The sequence below is a fragment of the Rhineura floridana genome, chromosome 10 (genome assembly GCF_030035675.1).
Source record: "Rhineura floridana isolate rRhiFlo1 chromosome 10, rRhiFlo1.hap2, whole genome shotgun sequence".
NCBI classification, from domain to species: domain Eukaryota; kingdom Metazoa; phylum Chordata; class Lepidosauria; order Squamata; family Rhineuridae; genus Rhineura; species Rhineura floridana.
The window spans coordinates 29,051,375-29,074,721 of NC_084489.1; the positions used below are offsets into that span (position 1 = coordinate 29,051,375).

General features: G+C 42.5%; 1 protein-coding gene across 2 annotated transcripts in view; it reads left to right on the top strand.

The window, feature by feature from the left end:
- The window catches only part of NEK10 (NIMA related kinase 10), a 185,989-nt gene that overhangs the window by 28,216 nt on the left and 134,426 nt on the right, over nucleotides 1-23,347 (top strand). For both annotated transcript variants that reach the window (XM_061585967.1, XM_061585968.1), the window contains 5 exons: nucleotides 5,736-5,815; nucleotides 8,401-8,487; nucleotides 11,457-11,681; nucleotides 14,208-14,347; nucleotides 20,248-20,309. In XM_061585967.1, coding sequence (XP_061441951.1) covers nucleotides 5,736-5,815; nucleotides 8,401-8,487; nucleotides 11,457-11,681; nucleotides 14,208-14,347; nucleotides 20,248-20,309 — 594 coding nt within the window. The remainder of the gene's footprint in view (nucleotides 1-5,735; nucleotides 5,816-8,400; nucleotides 8,488-11,456; nucleotides 11,682-14,207; nucleotides 14,348-20,247; nucleotides 20,310-23,347) is intronic.

Sequence of the window (23,347 nt, forward strand, 5' to 3'; positions counted from 1 at the left end):
GCCTCAACATGGATCTGTATGAAGAACGAAGATGTACTAGATGTTCATGACAGAATGCAGATGATCCCCTTCTAGATCTGCGGGCATAATTTACTAATACTCTCTTCGCTGCTTTGCATTCATAATCATACCACCTCTTAGATCTTAATCGAGCAGACTTAGAAGAATTCTTCCGAGACAGCAAGGGTTCAAAGAAAGAGATAATATTTTGATATACATTAAGTGCATCAATCTCATAATTAATATTATTAATAGAATGCAAGGTACTGTCATTTAATAATTGCATTAGTTCCGTTTGTAAGTTTGGGGTCCATCGTATTCTACAGTCTGCAATTTGGAGACCATCCATATCAGGGAGTACAGGAGAAGGGAGGGGGGAGCGCAAATTCAAAGTCGTTGAGGTAGGAAAATGGTCACTATCAATTCTATCTAAGACGTTGAATCTACATACCTCTTTAGTTAAAGTACTTGAAACCAGTGTGTAGTCTATCACACTGGCTCCCCTAGAGGAGAGGTAAGTATATGCTCCATTTGATTGGTCAATAACTGAACCATGTAGGCAATCCAAGAGGTGTTTATGGGAGAGCTCAATAAGTCTCCTACCTTGTTTGTTAATAACCTTATATTGGGAGACCCTGGCCATTTGAGCAGGTAGTAATAATTGACCATGATTAGATTCAGGCCCTTCTACAAGACCGGAACCCAGTCTAGCATTGAAATCCCCACATAGTATAATTCTATGAGAGGGGAATCGAAGTTCTAGCGATGTTATGTATTCCGAGAGATGATCCCAGACACAACCTGAATCTAACCTTTTGGCCATATGAGGGGGAAAATAAACATTTATAACAATAAGATCCCCCAAAATGGGGCCATGTAATCGAATGCCTTGAATATAGTGACCACAGTTTGGATTGAGAACCTGTATATCAACCGGGAGATCAACAGAAACAAAAATACAAAGACCCCCACTACCTCTCCCTCTATTATTGACTTTGGCCGCTGGAAGAGTGAAAACTCGATAACCATTTAAAAAGACTAGAGAATCTGATGTCGTCCAGGTTTCCTGCAGGCATATAATCTTAAATTGCTGGAGGAAGAGAGAGGGATCGTCCTCTGCAAATTTGTTAAACCAGCCCATTAAATTCCATGACAAAAGCTGCAACTGTCAGTTGGAGTTCATTACTTCTGAATCAAGGCGGAGGTTACTATGACGATTCCGGCTTAATGTAGTTGGAGACGTCCTCGGCGGAAGGTCGATCGATAATTGAGGAATTGACCTCATTTGGTAGGTAGGCTGGACTTTTGGAAGAGGGAAGTTTGAATCAGTATTCTCCTCTTGGATTTCGACTTTGTCGGGAGGAAAGTCTCTGACTAATTGTTCATGAGAAGTAGAGAGTCTCAAAATAAGTTGCAGAAATCTGTCAATGATTTTGTTCCTTTCGGGGGCTGGCAGAAGATTGAAGGACTGCAATAGAGCTTGTTCCTCCTCCAGTGGCAAATCTAGCTTCCAGGGTTCATGGCAATTTTCATCTCCAGCCGATGAGTGGACCTGACACAAGGGGGGGGGACTTAAAATGTAGTCATCCTCTGAAGTGAAAAAAGGGGTCCTATTCAAATTCTGACAACACAATGGGTTGTTCATATTAATAAAGGGCTTAGTAATTGTTAAACCAGATTTAGGATTAGGATTATTACTGAAAGTAATCATCGGATCCAGGAGTTCATGGACTACAGGAGGGTCTCTTCTTAAGTGGTCTTGAGAGGCTAGCTCTATCAAAGGTTTGTTATTTAGCAAAAGAGAGGGATAATCAGTTCTGTATGAGACGGAGGGGGCTAGACTCATAGGAGGGGCTGAGTTTTCAAAGAGTCTTGAAATAAAAATACCCGCCCTAGCCAAAGAGTCCTTATGTAACCACACCTGTTTCGTTACATCCAGGGAACAAAAAGTGACCACCGCACGAGCTTTGATATTATTATAGTAAAGATATTCCACGTGTTGTATTTGACCTGGGACTAAGGGGAATGCCAAAGCTTTATTTATGGTGTCAATAAAATGTTGTTTCCTATGTGATGGAAAAATATGACCCCACGGTTTTGGAAAATTTCCGAATACCAATTTACATCTTTTCAGTATTAGATTCCACTTTTCGTTAATGCTAAGGATTGTGAGTTTTGTGATGGATGTATACCCACAAGTACATCCTGCCACGGGTCCTGGAAAGGAATATTTCTTATAGGGCTCATAAGGTGAGTTGTATTAATTTCCTTGGCAGTAGGTCGAGGAAAAGAGGAGGATATTCCAACATCGGTGGCTACTGTGGTATTTCCCTTCTTTGTATTATTTCCTTTTATCGAGCTGGTCTTTTTATCTCCCTCCTTTGTTATATTGTCCAATAAATGAAAGAGTCTTTTAAAGTTCATCCTGGATTTCGGGGTATACTTAGAGGACTTTATATTTTTTGACTTTTTTTGTTGAATGATCGGAGGTCTTTTTTTCTTGTTACATCTTTTCTTTTGGTTGAGAGTTTTAGAAGTTTTTGAAGGGATTGTCGGAAGAGTCTGAGTATAGGTTGGTTGCAGAGTTTGAATATTGCGATGTAAGGCAACTAGAGTTGATAGAAGGAGGTTGCATTCAGTTAGGAAGGTTTTAATATGCTCCAAATCTGTAGCCAGCATAGAAATCAGACCGAATAAAGACTCATCTCTAGACAGGTGTGCATAAACGCCTTCAACCTGAGCAAATTTTCTTGTTTCAGTCAAGGAATTTTCTGTATTAAGACTCACCACTGGGGGCTCAAACGTTTGAGTGTTTTGCTCCAGGGAGGATCTAAAAAGCAAGTTAGAAGTCTCAGGAAGATGATTATCCAATAAAGCTTCTTGTTGGACTTGCACTGCCCCCTGATTGTCGGGACTTTTTGAAGATGGGAGGTGAGGTAGATTTTGGTAACCTGCCAATGTTAATTCAGTAGCCAGGTCCATCTCCTGGGGATCATTCCTAAGGCTATGTTGGTAAGCCTTTATAGGGAGGGACCACTCCAGTGGGGTAGAGGCAGCTTGTCGAGAATCCCATTCATCACATTGATGTGTTAGTGGGGAAAAAAAGTTCGTTATTTTCAGCTGCCCTTTGATATCTTTAAGTGGGCTTTCAATCTGCCCAGATGTTAACGGCAATTCCGACTGTTGAGGATCTCGTCTTCTCTTTTTTCCCCTTTTTCCTTTTTTATTAGGTAGGCTCTCTAATGGGGGAGGAAATTCTAAAGTTTTCCTCTCTTTCCTAGTTAACACCATCTGGCTCAAGACGTTCAGTAGTGTTTGCAGTGAGATTGTTTGTTGTTAATCTAGCTGATAGTTTCTGCGGTTTCCAGAGTTTTCAAGGACATTACCAGCAGTAAGCTGTAAACATCTAACAGCTTGATTAGCATCTATAATGTTAAGAGCATGATGATAATAAGCTATTATTACTAGTTGGAGGTTATTTGTTAAAAGGGAGTAAAAGGGAGTAAAAAGTCCAAGACGCAGAAAGAATCTCACCCTGCTTCGTCAGAGCCGGAACCGGAAGTCTGGTCCATATCCAGCTCATCACTGCGTCCAGCTACTGGTCCAGCTGCACAGCCTCCTGATTCACATGGAATAGAGAATTGGGAGCATACTGATGACATTGTGCTCCAAAACCCCTGATGGCAGCTCCAAATATATATATTAGCATTAGGAAACAGAATGGAGACCTGTGGGACTACATAGCACAAATGCTATGGGCTACAACAGTAGTCCAATGTTATTCTCTGGTAGCAACCCTGGAGGTAGGAGCAGAACCACCATAACAAGGTTGCTCCAACTCCCAGACCCCAAAACACTCCAGGAGGACACCATGGCTAATAGTGTCAAACATGGCTGAGAGTTCAAGGAGAACCAACAGGGTCATACTCCCACAACCCCTCTCCTGATAAAGGTCATTAATCAAGGAGGCCAAAGTTGTTTTGGTGTTGAATCTAGATCTGCAGCCAGACTGAAATGGGTAACAGATAATTTGCTTTATCCACACACACCTGAAGTTGGCAGGCCACTACTCCCTTAGTCACCTTGCCTAGGTAGGGAGCATTTGCAACTGGGTGATAGTTGTCTAACCTTTCAGGGTCTAGGGAGGGCATCTTTACAAGAGGGGCAAGAAGATTAATTCCTCTCACAATTAGGCCCTAAGCACTCCCTGGCCCACCCTGCTAGATTTTTATCAGCCATGATGGGCAAGGGTTGTGAGAACATGTGGCTGGCTACCCCTTGCTGTAAATGTCATGTCCACATCCGCAAGCTGCAGTAACTAAATCTGATCCCACAAATTCTGACCAGAGGTTACTCTAGTAATCTCTGCAGTACCTGCCACCAGTAACAGCTAGTGGGGCTGCCCAGGTGATGCTGTGTGGCTCTCCTGGCTTCCCAACACCATGCGTTGCTGCAGGTTACCAAGAGGGCAAGACAGCAGGAAGCTCAGTGTGGTGCAGGTGCAGTGTCAGGAGTGTCGGGAGTGTCGGATTGACTCTGCTGCTAAGCCCTACCGGCTGCTACTGCCTGCCGCAATTGTGACATCAAGTTCAGTATGGATATGAGCGATTTTGTCCTTAAAATGCTTTGCAAAGCAATCACTGCAGACTACTGATGGAAACCAGTTGGTTCACTACTTGGAATACCTCCCCTGTGCAGTTCACCAAGGACATAGTGGTGGCAAAGTAGTATGATTTCTTTACTGCCATCACTGTCACATCAATAATTTCCCTTCACAGACCCTCCAGCCTGTGTTGGTACTGCACTGAACACCCAGACAGCTCCAGACCACCTAGCTCATCCCCCCAAATTTCAGTAATTCTCAGATTTTTAGACTGTAAGCCTGAGGGCAGGGACTGTCTTGTTTTTGTTGATCTGTAAGCTACTCTGGGGGCTTTTTGGTTGAGGAGCAGGCTAAACAGCTCTTTAAATAAATAAATAAAGGGCTTCATTGTTACCTCTGTTTATCAGCAATGTGTTCTTATCTCTTTGTGATATGGGGAAAAAACAAAAAACAACCCATCAACATGATTTGGGTTTACATTTGTAATACCCAAGATCAGTTGTTTGATCAGGTGAGTAGGCTTGCGTGTTCCAATGAACCCTGTGAGTGATACCGTCGGGAGTCATGTACTCCCAGCAGGGTCACCCATGGCGGTAAGGTCAAGGGAGACGAACCAGACAAAGAACGATCCAAGAAAGTCCTCAACAGCAGAACAGGCAGAGGATAACAAAGTGTATGTTACAACGGCTGTGAAGGAGGATGAAGGCTGCAGCAGATAAAGGACTTCCAATCGTCATGGTACCCATGCCATTGGATCAAAGCCTTTTTCTGTCAGGATTGTGTGTTGATCGTGGTGCACCGATCTACCCACATAAAACAAATTCACGCACAGGCATCTTCCATAACAAAAGTCCCATGGTGATTGGCAAATGGCGACAGGGGCAGGACTGTGAAATCCAGAAGCCCCTAGTCATGGTCTGGTACATCGGCGGTGGATACAGATTCAGACGGATCCGTTGTTAAAGACTATATTTTGGAAGACAATCTTACTCGGACACGAGTGATCTCCAAGAAGAAGATTATTTAACATAAAAGTATGCTACATACACATTTTTAAAAAACAAGCTGTTTGTCATAATTGCTAAACAGGCATTTTGCTTCCCTTTTATCTTTTTAATTACTATTTTTGCAGACTTTGATCAATCTACTTGGAGCTAGAGAAAATAATGTACTGCTAGGTGCATTGCTTGCTCTCACGAGCTTGGCAGAAAGGTACGTTTCAGCCCAGTATGCTTTGATTTGTCCCTTACATTTTATCTTGGCTAAGGAAAAATTGAACATTTGTATTCAACTCGAGCACAACATTGGCAATTAAGCTTTGTACCCCTAATCCTTCAAATATTAAGGTATAGGCCAGGTGCTGGGAACCTTCTTCAGCCTGAGGACTGCAGCTTTTCAGGGCCAACATACCAGTGGTGGGCATGGCAAAAGTGTGTGTGGCCAGGTTTGCACCACTCTCCATGCAGGCAAGCAAGAGATGTTCTTGCAGTTCCAGGGCACATTCCACCCAGGGAAAATCGCTAGAGGAGGGTGCCGATCAGGGTCTGTGAGCAGTATGACCTGGGGAGGATGTGTGGCCTGGGCAGCGTCCTGAGGCCTGGAAGGCAGGGCCGCATTATGACTTTTGCCTTTGTGGGCCCCTTCCTCCATAATATCAATATTAAAAAATATTTTTGATATAACTTGAAATACTTCAACATTTTATTTTTTTCTGTTTTAGGCAAAATTTAATAGATTTTCGTGGGTCCTAAAATTTCATTTTTTTCTGATGTGAGAAAAAAATTAAAAGATTTTCTTCGACCCTAAAAGTTCATTTTTTTTCTTCTGATTTTAAAAGTAATTAAAACATTTTCGTGGGCCCTAAAAGTATTGTGAGCCCTAGGCACTGTGCCTACTGTGCCTAATGGATAAGTTGGCCCTGCTGGAAGGCTGTATTTGGACCCTGGACCCAAGGTTCCTCACCCTTGATATAGCCTATGCTTATGTTGTTTCTTTCCATTCCATCAACCATTGATGCTTCTTCAGACTGCACATTTATTGTCATGGCTGCTTTGTAAAAAGTTCTTGTGTGAGTGTTGTATGTACCTAGACAGTGTTGTAATGTAATTAGAGGGCAGTGATTTCCCCTGCCCCAACTTGTACCCTTTGAAGATATGTTTCACCAATTGCTGTTGATGTGAATGGTCATTGTGCTTATCTTACATATATTTTAGCTTAGTACAGAGCAGGCATGGGGAACCTTTCGCCATCCAGACGTTGCTGAACTACAGCTCCCATCATCCCTAGCCATTGGCCATGCTTGCTGGGGCTGATGGGAGTTGTAGTTCAGTGACATCTGAAGGGCCAAACTTCCCCACACCTCTTATAGAATGATAGTCCTCTCTTTTGCTTCATGGGGTTGGATCAAGACTAACAGCGCAATCCTAACTATGTCTACTCAGAAGTAAGTCCTATTGAATGCAGTGGGGCTTATCCCAAGTAAGTGGGATTATGAGCACACCCTAAGTTAGTTGTGCTTGGATCCCACTGAAATCAATGCAAAACGTTTCAGTGGAGTTTGATGGGAACTCTGTGTAACTAAGGTCACATCCACACCAAATATTTAAAGCACGTTGCTTCCCTCAAAGAATTGTAGGAACTGTAGTTTAAGGGTGTTGGGAATTGTAGCTCTGTGAGGGGCAAACTATAGTACCCAGCATTTGTTGGGGAAAGCCATGTGTTTTAAAGGTATAGTATGGATGTGGCCCAAGTCTGGATCCAACCCATGATCTTTTGGCTGTTTAAATTCCCCCCATCTATTTATCTGTCCATCTGTGTGCCACAAAATCTTTGTTGCTTTTGGTGCAACAGACTAATACGGTTCCTTCTCTGGAAATTGGATAATGACATTGTGTGATGGACAGGTGGGTTGTCCTGCCCACCTGTCAAAGTTATCCTGCAGAGGTGGGACTGGCACCCGGAGCCAAAAAGGTGCCCCACCCCTGACCTAGAGTCTTGTGTCATCTTAAACACTAACAAATTTATTATGATGTAAGCTTTCATGGACTGGAGCCCACTTCATCAGATGTATGGAGTGGGATCGTTGGTTGTCAGGTATATAGATCATGGTTGTAAGGTGGGAGGAATGTTAAAAAAATATAAAAGTTGGAGTTGAATGGCAGTAGAATGCAAAAAATACAGTCTGTGACAATTAAACAGATCTTAACTGTGGGCAAAATGACCTTCCCAGCAGCAGTAATCGGTTGCTACAATAACCTGGGATTCAATGCTTACGTAATAAAAGGGGTATCATGGTACAATGGCACATTATATGAATTCTCCTGGAAATGTGCTGGATTTCCATAATCCTTGAAGCACAATTCAAGATGCAGGTTTTAACACTTTAAAACTTGGGGCCCAGAAATTACTTAGAGCCCACTTCTAACAATAGCCAGCAGATGCACTGTGTTTTGAATGACAAGATCAAATCTGGAGCAGCTGCTCAGGAATTATACAACATACTTCTCTTGCCAGTTAACCAAATGCCAAGCCTGCTATCTCAGGGAACAGTGTAAGACTATTTTGTTTGGGCTAGCTTTTGGGGGTTGATTGCAAGCAGGGTTTTTTTAATTAATTTGTTTTGTATGGGTATCATTGAGACTTCCATCCTTTTAAATGATTGCAAAGTACAAATTACATTTCCATACATTTTATTAATTCTCATATTGCAGGAAACATCTGCTCAGAGAAATGCCTTGAATAATGTGCTACTACAGTGCAATTTTCCAAAATAATATGTTGTTAATTTTCCATTTTAGCCCTGGATGCCGAGAGAAGATAAGTGAGCTCAGTGTTGTGGAGAATTTGTTGGTGATATTGCATGAATATGACTTGCTCTCTAAAAGGTAGAATACTTTTTTAATTTGAGTCTGTCTTCATTTTGTGTTGCGGGTTTTCAGCTATTTAGCTGATATTCATGCAACTATTCTCTTTCCCCAACTTGTAAAGTAGGAAATATGTGAGGTGAGTTTGCAAATATGGCATTTCAGGAACACAGCATACACTTTCTCAGTGGAGATATAGTATTTATGAAACTGAAAATGGAAGTAATGTGAAGGTTGCCTGGGATCTATGCTTACAAAGACAGCATAGTGAGCTTTTCCATGGTTAGTGATCATAGACTTTTGCATACCTTGGGTGAATTCCAGTAACTCACTCGAGCTCACAGCAGTCAGCTTAGAACATTGGCCAGAAAGCTCATTCATATTACAAATGCCTCTTTTCCCCCCTGCATGATTGGATGCTGACAAAGTGTGAGAGAAAGGTCAGTTACACCTTGCATGTTAAAGGACCCTAAGATTTAATAAGTGACAGCAGCTGTGGCTGACCTTTTTCAAGGGCTGCTTTTGCTCTTGGACAACCATCCAAGGGCTGCATGCCAATAGTGGGCATTGCCAAAGCGGGCATTGTCAGGTCAGACTCATTGCTGTTATTTATTTATTTATTTATTATTTCAATTTATATACCGCCCTTAGCAGAATAGCTCTCAGGGCGGTGAACAAACAAGGTAAAATACAATACATCATGGTAAAAAATCACAAAAACATGTACAAACAAACAACAGAAAGCACAACAAAAACAAATACAACACAAATTAAGGAAGGATACATATTAAAAATAGAAAGATTAAGAAAATTAAAAGATTAAAATGCCTGGGAGCATAAAAAGGTCTTTACCTGGCGCCGGAAAGATAGAAGTGTAGGCGCCAGGCGTACCTCTTCGGCTGTTATTTACAGCACATACACGTGCACACCCTCACTCAGCACATATACAACACACACTCACAGGAAGGCATATGACTTTCCCTCCCCCACTCCTCTGGTGATCCTTGCCAATAAACAGAGGACTGGGGTGATTTTTCCTCCCCTTCCCCCCAGCACTGGACTGAGAGGAGAGAAACAATCAGTCTCTGAAGAGCAGAGACAGCCCATCACAGTACTGGGCTGGGAGGAGAGGAAGTCCCTCTTTTCTGTTTCTAGAGCAATCCAATCTGCTAGCAATGGCGGCATGCAAGAGGAAGAAGAGGTGCCCTTGCAGGAGATTGGTTTTGCTGGGGACTTGGCAGTCTTGGTGCCAATGACTTGATGAGCCTTATCAAAGCCATGGGTTTGCCATCCTTGTGCTATGGCAAGAGGAAATACAAGTTCCTTGTTTATTTGTATCATAAGTCTTTGGGCTGATTCAGATGTAACAGCATAGAAACATAGGAAACTGTATTGTCTTCTCTCACTGGCCGCGGCTGTCTAGGGTCTTGAGCAGAGTTCTTTCCCATCACCAGCTATGTGGTACTTTTAAAAATGGAGATCTCAGGGATTGGACCTCCCAGGTCAACTGCCAGTTGTTCTAGGACTAGATATTAGAAAGGAATACACACTCTGGCCTTTGCCACTAGCCATGAAGTCAAGTGCCACTAGGAGGTTACATCACAGGAAGAACATTATTGCAAGGGGAAGATCACACTAGCCCCATCCATCAGCCACAGATGAAACAGCTGCTTTCTTCCCAACTTTGCCAAAAGATTGCTCTGCTCTACCTACCAATTATCATAGGACTGCAGAGCTGAAGAGGAGCATGCTCTAGCACCATCCATTGGCAAGAGGACTAAGAACTGCTGGGTTGTGTATGAATCTGGGTTTTCTTGTATTATTACCTATTGCTTGAGAATCATGTGAATCTTCCAAATAAATCATGTGAAACTTTCAAATAAATGAATCTTAGAACTTCTGCATGCAAAGCATATGCTCTGCCACTCAGTGCAGCGGCGTCACTAGTGGGAGTGCGGACCTCCGGCGTGCGCCCTCCCAGGGGCATGGATGGGGGCAGTTGGTCTCATGCGCACACACACTCAGCAGGAGATGCTGACCATGAGCTCCAGACTGAAGGTGGAAGGCCCGTCCCGGCTTCACCACCAGCGAGCGGGCGCCTGCTTTGGGCATGCACAGGACCGGGTGCCAGGGGGCCCTTGGCGAGCCCCCAAATCTTGTGCTGAGCACAAGCGTGTGTGTGAGGCCAGCCACCCCTGTCCATGCCCCTGGGAGGGCATGCGCCGGAGGGGCACCCAGCCAGAGAAGCAGACCTGGGAATGCCAGCGTACCTCCCTCGACCCTCTGATGCTGCTCCCGGTCTCGCCCGCCTGCCTGCCTCCGAGGAGGAGTTGGCTGCTCCGACACCGACCCGGAGCGCTTCTCGGCTCCTTTGCCGGGCAACGGCGTGGGTGCCCTGCCCCGCGATGGGGCGGCTCTGGGTGTCACCCCCCTCATGGTGTCACCCGGGTGCGGTCCACACACCCTGCACCCTGCTAGTGACGCCGCTGACTCAGTGGCGGCTCTACTTTTAGTGATGCCCTAAGTGAAAGTTATACATGAGGCCCCTTGACATGGGGAGAAAAGTGCAGGTTTTTAAAAAGTGAAATAAAACATCACAGTAGGATCACAACAATTTATTGTATTCAGAAGCAAAGCAGAATGGGTTCCCCATGTCTTGTGTAACATCATAAGACCCTTGTCCCTTCCCCTCTAGGGAATTTTGGCTGGCTGTTAATGCCACTATGATGTTTTGTCCCTTGAGCAAGAAGTATTCTCTGTTTTTAGATGATGTGTGTCATAGCAGGCATTGTTGTATCCCAGAGAATAGTATAAAACATACTCATAAAAGCATGTTATATAATCCCTCTCTTGAACCTTGACGGGAGGGTGCCCCCAAATCTCCCCCACTTCACTCACTCCTGCAATGCTATTTGATTATCTGGAAAATTTAACAAGCAAACAGTTTTAACTGCTTAGGGGATGACAATGATTTGTTGGTTTCCTTACAGGCTGACAGCAGAGTTGCTCCGCCTCCTCTGTGCAGAATCTCATGTCAAAGAGCAAGTCAAAATATGTGAAGGAGTCCCCGTCCTGCTCAGCTTGCTGCATTCAGATCACCTGAAACTGCTGTGGAGTGTAGTTTGGATTCTGGTCCAAGTTTGCGAAGATCCAGATACCAGTGTGGAAATCCGTATTTGGGGCGGTATCAAGCAGCTCCTTCATATTTTACAAGGGTAGGTTTCTGAGGTCATCTGTAATGAGGCCACCCACATGCAAATCATGAAAATGTAAGGTAAAGTTTTTGAAATGTGTAATCCTATTGCTACTGGGAAAATAGATCAATGCAGTGGCAGCTTTTATGAAAAATGGGGTTGAAAGCCACCCTGGATGCACTTTTTACTGCAGAATTTACAGAGAAGTAAACGTGCAACTGAGCCCTTTGAATTCGTTGTCACCTGCACAGTAATAAGCATCCTCAAATCTTAGCCATTTGCCATCTACACTTTTCTTTAAACAAAAAGCATTGGGGCAAAAAAATCTTAAGAAAGTGAACTGAATCTTACAAATGGGGTGCTGTTTTACCCAACAGTGTTAATGTATTGGGGTAAAAAATATCCATGTGGTTTTTCAAGCAAAAGCCAACTCAGAGAACAGGTGCAATTTTCTTCTTACACACCAATGGCTTTATTTTGGGACATTTCACCACCCCAATATACTTTTGAATTCAGCCTGGGGTAGAAAAATAGTCCCTAAAACTACCTAGATCATTTTCTTTTTAGGAATGAATATATTAGGCTAAAAAATGCCCCACGTTTTTAAAGCAAAAACTCTGCCAGGAAATCAGATTAAAGTCTCTTATGCAACAAGCATAACATGGTTTTATTTGGGACTTTCGGCTACCCCAAGATACTTTGGAAGTTAGGTTGGGGTGGAAAACTGCCCCCTAAGACTATGTCAGTTTTTTAATTTTACTGGATGAGTAGTGCTGTAGCACAAACAGTACAGCGAGTTGGATCCATACTAAATTACTTGCAATTAGTTTCCATTAAAATCAGTGTGATTTACATTAAGTCATGACTAACTTGTTCCATTGATTTCCATAGGATATTAGGGCAACTAACTTGGTCTAGATTCATCCCATTTAGTCCTAATTCCACATTCAGTTGCTATATGAATGCAGTCCCTATATTGTTAATCTAGAGCTGTGCACATCTTCCACATTAATTTGGAGCTCAACTTCTTGAGAATGAAACTGCACATTTCTCTTTTTCTTCTTTTTTATAAGAAGTTTCTAGCTCTTGTTATTTTGAGGAAATATTTGGAAATGTGCAAGACAAAGTGTGCAATTAAAAAAACACACAGAAGGGAATTTTAACAGAATGTGCCCTGGAATATGTTTCCTATCTCTGACCTACTATGCTTTCTGCCGTCATTCCTTTCTTGTCCTCCAACACTTATCTTGCTGAAATATTATTTTAAAAATCCTAAACCAATGTTACATATGTATATAATAGATAGATAATGCTCTGCAGATATAATGAGAAATCCTCGTGCATGCACAGAATTCTCTGTTTTTTATAACTGCTAACTGAAAGTGAAGGGATCATACTCAAATGTTCAAAAATGCCAATAGATTCTAAGGCATTGTTCATTATTCAAATGGTTGTCAAATTTATGCAAAAAATGAATGGAATATGTGTATGGACAACAGATATGACTTACAAACATTTGATTTTTCAAATTAAGTAATGATTTTTGAAAAGATAGTTTAAATGATGATGACTATGTTATGATGACCACATTTATATCCCACCTTTTCTCCAAGGAGCTCAAGTTGGTGTACGTGGTTCTCCTCCTCTCTTTTTATCATCACAACAACCTTGTGAGATAGGTTAGGCTGAGAGACAGTGACTGTCCCCACTTCACCTAGTGAGCATCATGGCCAGGTGGGGATTTGAACACTTGTCTCCCAGATCCTAGACCAGTGCTCTAACCACTACACAACACTAGCTCTCTGATATATTATAAAGAATATATTAATCTGTTAAGATGCATTACTTTCTAAAACACTGCTTTGAGAGTGTATTTTTATAATATAGATATATAAATTCTATTGTACAACTTCTCTTCCCCCCCCTTAAAACAAAATAGGATAAGATATAGACATCTTATCCTCTTTCAAAGTTTTTGCACTCTGTTGTTCCACATTCTGGATCTACCTGCTTTTTACAGTATGAATTCCAGAGGCGTGGGATCACAAGTGGGGAGAGTGCTGTTGCCCTCAGGTCCTGATTGCAGACTTCCCACATACATTTGGATTCCTGCATTGAGCAGGGGGTTGGACTCAATGGCCTTATAGGCCCCTTCCAACTCTGTGAGTCTATGGTCTCGTTAGCCATTGTGATAACAGGATACTGGCCCAGATGGGTTTTTTGCCTAACCTAGCAGGGTTCTTCTGTTTTTGAAGTGTTTTTTTTAAACTCCTTGTAATGTAGAAACTATTAACAACCTGGAATTGTGCACATATATTCTTCCAGTGCTATTTAATGGTCTAAAAATAATTGGGTAAAGTATTATTGATGTCATTTTTACAGTGTACTTTAACTGTTACTCCAGGCTTACGAGTTTATTTTTCACTATGGTGCTTAAGGACATATAGAGCATTTATGTTCTTCATTTAAAGGTAAATAGATTCTAATTACCAACTGGCTAACAGATGCATCCAGAGTATTCACTACACAATGTTTTTACTTTCCCAGGGAGCGAAATCTATTTTCAGATCGTTCTTCCATTGGGAGTTTATCTAGTGCAAATGCAGCAGGAAGAATCCAACAGCTTCATTTGTCAGAAGATTTAAGTCCTCATGAGATACAAGAAAATACATATTCCCTCCAAGCAGGTAAATACATTATTATTTATTTATTTATTTATTTATTTATTTATTTATCCCGCCCTTCCTCCCAGCAGGAGCCCAGGGCAGCACTAAAATTAAAACATCATAAAAACAAACTTTAAAACACATTAAAACAAAACATCTTCAAAAATGCTACTTAAAAAAAGATACGAAAACATCTTCTAAAATTAAAAATATTTTAAAAAAGAAAGTTTAAGAATGTATTAAAAAGCAATTCCAACACAGATGCAGACTGGGATAGGTCTCAACTTAAAAGGCTTGTTGCAAGAAGAAAGTCTTCAATAGGCACCGAAAAGATAACAGAGATGGCACCTATCTAATATCTAATGGAAGGGAATTCCACAGGGTAGGTGCCACCACACTAAAGGTCCTTTTCCTATGTTGTGCACAACTGACCTTCTGATATCTGCTGGACACCCTCACCTTCAGAGTGCAGTGATCGACTGGGTACATAAGGAATAAGATGGTCTTTCAGGAATCCTGGTCGCAAGCTGTATAGGACTTTGTATACCAAAACTAGAACCTTGAACTTGGCCCAGTAGTGAATGGGCAGCCAGTGCAATTCTTTCAGCCACGGGGTGACATGTTGGCGATACCCTGCCCCAGTGAGCAGTCTCGCAGCCGCATTTTGCACCAGCTGCAACTTCCGGACCAACTTCAAGGGCAGCCCCACATAGAGCGCATTACAGTAATCCAGCCTGGAGGATACCAGTGCATGGACAACAATGGTCAGGCTATCCCAGTCCAGAAACGGTCGCAGCTGTCTTACCAGCTGAAGCTGGTAAAAGGCACTCCTAGCCACTGAGGTCACCTGGGCCTCTAGCTACAAAGATGGATCCAGGAGCACCCCCAGACTACTTATGAATTGGCCTGTGTTGATTTGCACTCAGTGCAATAACCTATGCCTGAGCAGTGTATAAAATGTTAGCAAAGAATTTGCAGAGATTGAACAATCAGGCCAGTAGGTTATATTTTAGATGTAGAACAAAATGATGTAGTGTATGCCCAGCCCATAACAAGAGTGTTGCATTCGGGGTTTGTTGGGATGAAAGAAATTTTAGGAGAAGGAAATGGGGAAAAAGATATAGAGGACTACAGGGCTAAGGTTCAGAAGTGGCCCTGTAGCCCTCTATTGCACAGCAGGGAACGTTTCCTTTCCTCCCTCCTTCAAAACTGCCTGCGTTACTGTGAGTGTATAAAGCCCTTAATGGCTTGGGACCAGTTTACATAAGGGATCACCTTATCCCATGCTTGCTGACATGACTGCTTTGATCTGCAGAACTTGCACTTCTACAAGTGCTGTGCAATGTCTGTTCTGCATTTGTAAAGAGTCATACCTTTAGTGTGGCAGCACAAGTACTTTGCAACTCCCTCCCTATTGACATTAGTCAGGTGCCATCACTGTACTCCTTTAGATGCCTGCTGAAAACGTTTCTTATACAAACACATGGGGTGGTATTCAACACTAGTCCCATTGAAGTTAATGGACATGACTAACTTAGAACTTAGTTGAATACAACCTATGATTCGGATAAAAGTTTTATTGGTCTTTAGATTTTAAAAAATGTTTTAAATAATGCTTTTATTTTATTTTTAAAATAAAAGGGAGGGAGGGAGGGAGGGAGTATCTGGCATCTGGGTGCTTGCTACTAGCTCGTTTGGGCTGCTGTCTGTCCAGACAGCTGAAGTCCCTGGTAAGTGCTGCAAGGACTGGGACCCCCTGCCTGGCCCTTGCTCCAGAGAGAGGCTGCAGTTAATCTCACAGCCTCTTGCAACAGCTGCTGGCTGGGCCAGGAGGCATAAAAGCCCAGCTGCCCTTGGGGAGCCCCTTAGGGAGTCCCGAGGGCGAGGGCACTACCCCCCTCCCATTACTTTTTCTTGTTTTTTAATGTGTTCTCTGTTAAACCAGTCTGGAGGAGATTGGTGGCGGGGAGGGCGTGTGGCGCATGTGTAGTTCCTGCAAAGGGTGGGAGCCTGTGTAGTGAAATGAATGATAGGAGAAAGTCGCCTGATGCCTTCAGAGTGAGAGTCTGTAACTGGCAGAAAGCTGGCCCTCCCTGGGTGTGAGACAGGAGGGGGAGTAGATGGGCTCTGTGTGAAAAAGTTTGAATGGGTGTGACTATTCCCAATCCATGCAGAGGTCTATTGGGATAATTCGCTCCGGCAGGTTTTGTTGGTGGGCTCGTGTTGGGCCCATATTAGGTGTTTAGGAGGAGTCTTAGTATGGAGGATACTATACTAGTGATGCCACCCAAATTTCAGTGATTATGGGCAGAGGGAAATATAGCCATGGGGATATGGTGAATTACCATAGAAGACGAAGGCAAGGCTATCTGCGCCTTGTTCCTTGCTTCCACTCCTCTCATGGATGGGTTTCTCGTTGCTCATCTGCTGTGTCCATTGGCCTGTATGTGTTGTTGTTTAATGCCAGATTGGTACACAATAAGACCACTCTCATCCATGACTTGATTGTGGATGAAGGTGCCGATTTGGTGTGCAATACTGAGACCTGGGTGGGTGAACTGGGAGGAGTTGATCTGACCCAACTTTGCCCACCTGGATGCTCGGTGCAGCACCAGCACAGGCTGCAGGGATGGGGGGAGGAGTTGCTGTGGTCTACAGAACTTCCATCTCTGTCACCAGGAAACCACTCTGTCTTGGAGCTGGCTGTGAGGGCCTGCACCTGGTGTTGGGCCAAGGAGACAGAAACTAGGGTTGCTGCTGGTGTATCATCCACCCTGCTACCCGGCAGCTTCTCTGACCAAGCTAGCAAAGGTCATCTTGGCTGTGGCATTGGAGGAGCCCAGAACGATATTGCTGGGTGATTTCAATGTCCATGCTGAGGCTGCCTCTAGTGTTCCGGCTTGGGACTTCATGGCCTCCATGACGACCATGGGGTTGTCTCAAGTTGTCACTGGCCTGAAGCATAGGACAGGGCACACCCTCGACTTGGTTTTTGCTCAAGATGGAGGAAGGGGTGGTCTGGAGATGGGGGATGGATGTCACCCCATTGTCATGGTCAGACCTCTTCCCGGTGAAGTTTTGACTTATGGCTCCAATCCTTCCCTGCAGGGGTGGTGGACAGATTAAGATGATCCACCCCAGAGCCTAATGGAATCCACAGGATTCCTGGATGCCCTGGGGGAGTTCCCAGTAGATAGAGCAGGTGACCCTGTTGAAGCCCTTGTCACGCTGTGGAACAGCAAGGCGTGTTGGGCTCTTGACACGATTGCCCCCAAGCACCCTCTCCAGCACTGTGGAGCCTGGTTTGCACCTTGGTACACCAGTGAGCTAAGGATAATGAAACAGGCTGGACGACGGGTAGAGTGCAAGTGGCAAAAGACTTGCTGTGAGGCTGATCGAGCATGAGTAAAATATCATAACCTTACCTACTGTGTGGCGGTGAGAGCAGCGAAGAAGACCCACTTCTCTGACTCCATAAGATCTGACAGTGGAGGAGAATTTGTGTCCAGAGCTATGCAAGACTTTCTCCACGAGGAAGGCATAGAGCACTAGACTACAGTTGTTTACAGTCCAGAACAGAACAGGGTCATGCAACGCATGAACTGGACTCTTGGACAAATGATTTGTTCGTTGTTGGAAGATGTACAGTTACCACAGAAGTACTGGGGAGAAGCAGCGGTTACTGCCACCTACCTGCAGAACTGACTTCTTGCATCTGCAACCTACAAAACGCCATTTGAGCTATGGCATGATAGGACACCAAGTGTGTCTCACCTTCGTGTATTCGGGTGCAAGGCCTTTGTGCACATCCCGAAACAAAAGAGGTCAAAACTTGACAACACTGCCAGGGAAGTAATATTCATTGGATATTCTTCAAGGCAGTAGTGATATCGAGTAATAGATCCCAAAACTGGCGAAGTTGGAGTATACAGAGATGTCCACTTTGATGAAGGAAAGTGCACACACCAACCAAAAGGGGCGCCACACCAAACAGATGACAGCAAAATGGAAGAAGAAGCTGAGTTATTCTTCCACCGCAGAAGGTATGACAATAATACACCTGCAGAGGAAGGCGAGGAATCTGAGCCAGAAGAGGCAACAGAGCCAGAAGGCCGCTGAAGCGCCAGCACCCAGACTCTCTGAATGCACCAGCAGAGGTGTACCACCAGAAAGACTTGCTTACCTTGTGAGAGATGAACTTCCAGAGCCAGAGACCTGGAAAGAGATTGAATCCTTACCTAAAGCTGAAGCTGAGAGGTGGAGGCAGGCAACCAGGGAAGAGCTGGAAGCTGTACACAAAAGTAAAACTTGGACACTTACTAAGCTTCTGCAAGAAAGGAAAGCTGTAGGCTACAAGAGAAAATTCCAAAAAAAGCCAGATGCTAAAGGAAACAATGAGAGACACAAGACAAGCCATCAGAAAACATCTGTGTATCAGTACTGTTACCAGGCCAGATGTGGTGGTTGAAGTGGGATACTTGTGCAGAAAAATCAGCTCAGCAACCAAGGTGGACTGGGAAGCAATCAGGGATGCATCAGACTCATGGAGTCAGAAGGGGTGAGTTCACGGACCAAGCATGTAGACATGAAGCACCATTTCATTAGACATACCTACTGCAGAGGACTACTCAAGATGGAGTATGGTCCAACGGAAGACATGACTGCAGACGCTCTCAAGAAGGCATTGGGCAAAGTCAGACATTGCAAGCTGCGAGACAAGATGAACCTCGTGGACTGAAACAAACACTCGTTGAGAAGGGGTGTTGAAAGTGGGGTACAAGCAACTCCTGTTTTGTTCTTTTGTTTATGTTCCAGAAGGGAGATAGAGTTAGGGTCCTCCAGATGGCTAGGCTTGACTACCTTTACCTGTGATGCTCTGACTGACTTCCTTCTTTCATGAGACTGATATGCTTAGGGAAGCTTATCTGCCCCTCCTCCTTCTGCCCTTTCCATCTTCTCTTCTTCGACTGTCCGAGAGAGAGGAGACACCTTTGTCTCTGCTCTCTCCCTCCTGAGCTGTGAGGGCAACTCCCAAACCTAGGCATTGCACCTCCAACTTAGTTAGAACTAGGTGTGCCTTCCTATCTACTACGTATTTCTATAAATAAAGTAGCTTTTCTTATTTTACTAAGTCTTAAGTCTCAGTGATCTCAATGCAGGGTAAAAGCCTGCCACTTAGGTAAACGCACACACGCATCTCAGACCATTGATAATCTCTGCTAATATCTATACAAATTTACATAACAAATTTAACTGATGATAGCATGGGCTTTCAGGGTAGGGGAGAGCACCATGAGTGCAGTTCTATTACTCACGTTGAGCTAAATGCCTTGTTAGGTCTCAACTGTGTTTTCAATGGCCTTTCTTCTTAGCTTGTACACAATTACTGCCCAAGTCCGCAGTTCCCTTTTTGACCTGAATTAAAAAGTAAAAGAAGTATTTACAGTCAGTTTTATGTTCTTTTAAACAGGAAAGGTGTTTTAGCTGCAATAACAGGCAAAAGGGAGAAGTTCCCATGCTTCTAATTGATTTCCAAGTCCACCTAGCGCTAGGAAACTTGAGAGCAGGATTTGTTCTCTCGTGTTGGGATTATTTTGGGGGCATTTCATACATTCCACATCCCAAGGATTACAACTTAATGTGCTCTCAGTAGAGAGCTACCCTGGAATCACACTCCCTAAATAGCATGCTTGTATGATGTGCAAGTTTACAAATGTGTATTTGTTGCCTGCAACCTTTTTACTTTTTAAACATACTCTTGAAATGTAAAGTGTGAATTGTCCTGCGGCATGATTTACACATCCACATAAAAGTTCAAAAAGCAAACTTGATTATTTCTGCAAACAATGGGTATATGTAGCATTATTTATCGTTTGTTACAAGAGCAATATACGATGAATATGTGTGGTGTTTTATTCTAGCTTGTTGTGCTGCAATTACTGAATTGGTCCTGAATGATACTAATGCTCACCAAGTAGTTCAGGTAAGATTTACTTTGATTATCCTTAGTAGTGTACTTTTTCAGCATTACTGTTTTTTTCATGTGCTCTAATTTGGTTGTGGATGCAAAATATTTGTTTGCAGATGTTTTGGTTGATATTGGTTCCACTCATGTTTAGACTGTGTGTTTATGTGTAGATATATAAATGTAGTGCTAAAGGCACCATTGGGCAGATGAGAAGTGCTTAGAATATGAAAAAAAGTAGAGAATGAGCTTTTGATTTAATTTTCAAAGAGAGGATGCCACCATGCTTTGTAGGAAATTTGAGAAGAAAGCAGACATTCTAAAAACTTCAGGTGAAAGGAAGAAGGATGAACAAGAAGACTATGCAAAGCCAAGTTGAGAATGGAAAAAGTTTGGACTTCCGGGAAGGGTGACTTCGCTTGTGCCTGCTTTTGGGACGGGCTCCCGCCTCAAAAGAAGCTTATTCAGATATAAATCAGTCAGAACATTTTTTTTTTTTTTGACTGATGAAATTTCTCCCGGGCAGGGAGAAACGTAGAGATCAACCTCAAAGCCTGTTTTTGTTGGGAGGACTGGATTTCATTAATTTATGAGATAAGGTCCAGCCAACAATGCCGGACGGACTTCCTAACAAGCTCTATCTGCTTAAGCGATACGTTTATCTTTTCTTGAAAGAGAGAACGGACTAACAGGCAAGCACCCTTCTTTCTATTATTTTTTTTACTTGGTTTAAATTGTTGCAGCAAAAGGAGATTTGTCAGATTGATCGGCTTTGGACAACTTCTGGGTGAGATATAGCTCTTCTCTGTTATTCACGAAATTAACAGCTTATCTCTGTTTCTGTCGCAAAAAGCTGTCCTGGAAGTGCATTCTAAAGATAATAAACAGAAGAGGGATTTCTATTCCTGATTTCTATTCCGAGGAATATTATATTGTCTGGGACTATTCTCTTTTTGGTCTATTTTATTTTGACGAATCTGCTTCTTCACGACGCCACTAACTGTTTTGATGCTGGGAACTAAATTTATTTTGCATTCTTGAACATAGAGAGATAAGGCAGGTTGCTCTGTTTATACTGTGATGTCATCAAGCCTGGAATATTAACCCAATTGTTGCTGAAATAAGAAGTGGTTCTTCTTTATTTTTGTTTTGCTTTGTTTTCGTGGTTTTAAAAATGGCAATCAAGAAAGTGGCTGAGAATCTGGAAGTAATTATGTTTCAGAAAATAATGGATGAGATTGAGATAACGAAACAAACCCTGCGACAGGGTAGTAAGGAGCTGAAAATTGAACTGAGCAAAATGACGCAGGAGTTTAAAGAAATAGGGGACCCTGTGAGAGAGGAGAATGAGATCAGAGATGAGAAAAGAAAAAATAAAGGGAAGATACAAGCCCTGGAGATTGGAACAAATGTGGAATTGGAAAAAGATCTGGAGTTTATGGATTTTAGAAATAAAATCTACTGTTTGGAATTTAACGTTATCTCTGAAGAAATTAATGAAGATATTAGAGATAAAGTTATCAATGGCTTGGATAATCTTCTGGACTGGAATGATGTGATGGAGCTTGATATAGAGAAAATCTATGGAATTAACTGCAGTCATGTGACAATGGAAAAACTCTTAAGAGATGAGCCAGTGCATTTTCTAAAAAAGAAGAACACAGATATGAATTTACAACAATGTTTCAGCAACTTATTCAGAATGGATGGCAAGAAAATATTTGGGATAGAGGAAATTCCCATCAGACTCTTATTATATGACTATGGCTACAACAGCAAGATTATTATGGAATACTGATAATGGAAGATTGGACACTGAAATTACTGGACCTAACAGGACTATTGAAGATGGAAGATGGAACTAATAGGGATAATGGAATAATGGCTATTGAAATTATTGGACCTAACAGATTCTGATGAGATGGATTAATCGAAATGTTTATTTGGACTATGATTATGACAATAAGATTATTATAATTATTAACGAGATGGATTAATTGACATGTTTATTTGGAGAAAAATTGATAGATATATTTCTTAAAGAATTGAAACCTCTCTTTGACTTTTTGTGGAAAGAATAAAGTAATGTTTATGAGATTTGATGATTAATTAAGATAACTACTGGAGGAAAGTGATTTTATAATATGTTTTAAGAGACAGGATTGTTATATATTGTAGACCTATAACTGATTTGATATGTGACAAATGGGAAGTCAACATTTTATTTTTTTTTGTTTAATCATTTTTGTTTTGTTTTGTTTTTTGTCTTTGAATGTTTTATGATTTTGTTTTCTATGTTTTATGAAAATTTGAATAAAAATTATTGTAAAAAAAAAAAGAGAATGGAAAAAGTTTGAAAACACAAGACAATAATAATCTGGTCAGGATGAGCTTAATGTTCCCATCATCAAATAGGCAGTGATTAAGGGTGCAATCCAACTCACCCTTCTGCCGCGGCTGGGGTGACTTGGATGCTGTGACTCCCTGGTAGTGCTGGGAGGCTCCCAGCAGCAGCCCTCCACTGCTGCATGTTGGAAGTGGGGCAAGAGCAACTCCTGCTTGGTTCTTTTGTTTATGTTCCAGAAGGGAGATAGAGTTAGGGTCCTCCAGATGGCTAGGCTTGACTACCTTTACCTGTGATGCTCTGACTGACTTCCTTCCATCACAGACTGATATGTCTTAGGGAGCTTATCTGCTCCTCCTTCCACCCTTTCCCTTTCTTCTCTTCTTCAACTGTCCGAGAGAGAGGAGACACCTTTGTCTCTGCGCTCTCTCTCTCTCGTGAGCCATGAGGGCAACTCTGAAACCTGAGCATTGTGCCTCCAACTTAGTTAGTTAGTTAGACCTAGGTATGCCTTTCCATCTACTATGTATTTCTACAAATAACATAGTTTTTCTTATTTTACTAAGTTTTAAGTCTCAGTGATCTAAATGCAGGGTAAAAGCCTGCTTTCTTAGGTAAACGCACACACTGGCACACAGCATCTCAGACCGTTGACAATCTCTGTTAATATCTATACAAATTTACACAACGCTGCAGAGATGTGGCTCCACCA